We start from the raw sequence: 2,500 nt of genomic DNA, 5'->3' as shown, positions 1-2,500 counted from the left end.
TGGGGGTGGGGGAGGGGTTGGGGGTGGGGGTGGGTGTGGGGGGTGGGGGTGTGTTCATGCTCTGGTGTGCTTTCTGTGTGCATATTTGTCTCTTTCTCACTTCTCATTCGATCATTTGACGTTATTTGTAGATGGAAGTGTTTGTTTTTGTTTTTCCCCACGTGAATTCGTCTTGTTTCAAATTCTCGTTCAAAAATTCTTTTTTGTGTGTGTGTTCTTATTAATTAATTAATTAATTAATCTATTTATTTATTTATTTATTTATTTTTATTTTTTGCAACCAGCAGCTTTCAGCTCAGTTCGCTGAGCGAAGAAAAACGACAACGAGAGACCGGTTTTTGTTGGAACACTCTGCAAGGTACGATTCTTTTTTTGTGTTCTTTCTTTTTGTTCTCTTTTTTTTTCCCTTCTTCTTCTTCTTCTTCTCATGAGTAAAATTCTTAAAACATTACAAACACAATGACTGGCAGTCATTAGATACTATGACATTAAACAAAAAACAACAACAATAACAACAACAACAACAAAAACAACCCCCAAAACCCAGAAATGACTACCCCCGAAAACGGGGTATGGCTGCCAATATGGTGGGGGTAAAAACGGTCATAAACGTAAAAGCCCACTCGTGTACATACGAGTGAACGTGGGAGATACAGCTCATGAACGAAGAAGAAGAAGAAGAAGAAGAAGAAGAAGGAGACAGAAATAAGTTCTACATAACTTCTGAAAACAAAAAAAACACTCGGCTGTAACAGTGGGTATGAATTCACTGCCTCTATAGCCATGAAAGAATGTGTGAACTTCACTATTCAACCTTTTTAGCCATAATCTCCGATTCTGTCTATTTCTGCAGAGTCACCTGACAGACTGACGTCATGTGGCCTTCCCTTTCCCCTCCCCCTCTTCCTCCTCCCCGCTTCTCCTTCCTCCTCCCCCTCCTGCTCTGGCTGACCGCGCTGGCCGCCGTGACGTCAGGGGTCAGGGGTCAAGGTCAGGATCAAGGTCAAGGTCAGGGTCAAGGCCAAGGTCAGTCGCGGCCCAACATCATCCTGTTCCTGGCGGACGACCTGGGCTGGGCCGACCTCCAGCGCCACGACCCGGAGATGCGAACCCCGGCCCTGGAGAGGCTGGCGGAGCACAGCATGGTCCTCAACTTCTCCTACGTCATGCCCACCTGTGCCCCCACCCGCTCTGCCCTCCTCACCGGCAGGTGTGTGTGTGGAGGGGTGTGGGGGGTAGGGTGGGGTTGGTGGGTCGTTGGGGTTGGGTGTGGGGTGGGAGTGGGGGGTTGGGTTGGGTGGGTGGGTGGGTGGGGGAATGGGTTGTTGGGTTGTGGGGGTTGGGGGTGAGGGGGGGGGATGGGGGTTGGTGGTTGGGGCTGGGTGGGTGGGTGATTTTATTTTGTACCATCTCTCTCTGTGTCTCTCCGTCTGTGTGTGTGTGTGTGTGTGTGTGTGTGTGTGGTGGTGGGGGGATGGGTGTGGGTGGGTAAGTGGGTAGGGGTGGGTGGGTGGGATTCCTTCTGTTCAATCTCTACTTCTCTCTCTCTCTCTCTCTCTCTCTCTCTCTCTCTCTCTCTTTATCTGTCTCTGTCTCTCTCTTGCTCTCTGTGTCTGTCTGTCTGTCTGTCTGTCTGTCTGTGTCTCTCCCACTGTGAGTGTGTGTGCATGGGTTGGGACTTCCTTGTGTACCATCTTTACTTCTCTGTCTCTCTCTGTCTCTATATCGCTGTTTCTGTGTGTGTGTGTGTGTGTGTGTGTGTGTGTGTGTGTGTGTGTGTGTGTGTGTGTGCGGGGGGCGGGGGGGAGGGACTTCCGTTTGTACCATTTCTACTTCTCTCTCTCTCTTTCTCATTCTGTCTCTGTCTCTCTCTCGCTCTCTGTGTGTGTGTGTGTGTGTGTGTGTGTGTGTGTGTGTGTGTGTGTGTGAGGGGGGGACTTCCTTTTGTAGCATCTCTACTTCTCTCTCTCTTTGTCTGTCTGTCTGTCTGTCTCTCTCTCTCTCTGCGTGCGTGCGTGTGCGTGTGTGCGTATGTTCTTTTTTTTGTTTAATGTCTATCCACAGTTGTGTGTGTGTGTGTATGTGTGTGTGTGTGTGTGTGTGTGTGTGTGTGTGTGTGTGTGTGTGATTGCGTGTGTGTGTGTGTGTGTGTGTGTGTGTGTGTGTGTGTGTGTGTGTGTGTGTGTGTGAGAGAGAGAGAGAGAGAGAGAGAGAGAGAGAGCGTAGCAGACCCTACCATTCTTCTGTCCATCACAGACGTGATGCACGTGCAGGTACCCCTTCACCTACGGCATGCAGGTCACTGTCCATCACAGACGTGATGCACGTGCAGGTACCCCTTCACCTACGGCATGCAGGTCAACGACATCAAAGGCGCGCGCCGCTCCTGGCTGGACGAGACCTTGACCCTGCTTCCCGCGACCTTGCGTGACCTTGGCTACAGCACTCACATGATCGGCAAGTGGCACCTGGGCTTCTGCGATTGGTCGCTGACTCCGAC

General features: G+C 50.6%; 1 protein-coding gene across 2 annotated transcripts in view; it reads left to right on the top strand.

Annotated features, from left to right (window-relative positions):
* Positions 1-2,500, top strand: part of LOC143275503 (arylsulfatase B-like) — an 11,626-nt gene that overhangs the window by 482 nt on the left and 8,644 nt on the right. Inside the window, exons 2-4 of one of the 2 annotated variants that reach the window (XM_076579655.1) lie at positions 288-358; positions 854-1,210; positions 2,333-2,500. The exon at positions 2,333-2,500 is cut by the window's right edge and continues 65 nt beyond it. In XM_076579655.1, the coding sequence (XP_076435770.1) occupies positions 876-1,210; positions 2,333-2,500 (503 nt within the window). In that variant the 5' untranslated portion in view covers positions 288-358; positions 854-875. The remainder of the gene's footprint in view (positions 1-287; positions 359-853; positions 1,211-2,332) is intronic. The other variant, XM_076579657.1, reaches the window with a different exon arrangement.

The sequence above is a fragment of the Babylonia areolata genome, chromosome 30 (genome assembly GCF_041734735.1).
Source record: "Babylonia areolata isolate BAREFJ2019XMU chromosome 30, ASM4173473v1, whole genome shotgun sequence".
NCBI lineage: Eukaryota > Metazoa > Mollusca > Gastropoda > Neogastropoda > Buccinidae > Babylonia > Babylonia areolata.
The sequence above is the reverse complement of the archived record's forward strand: the minus strand, read 5'-3'. Positions and strand labels throughout refer to the sequence as shown.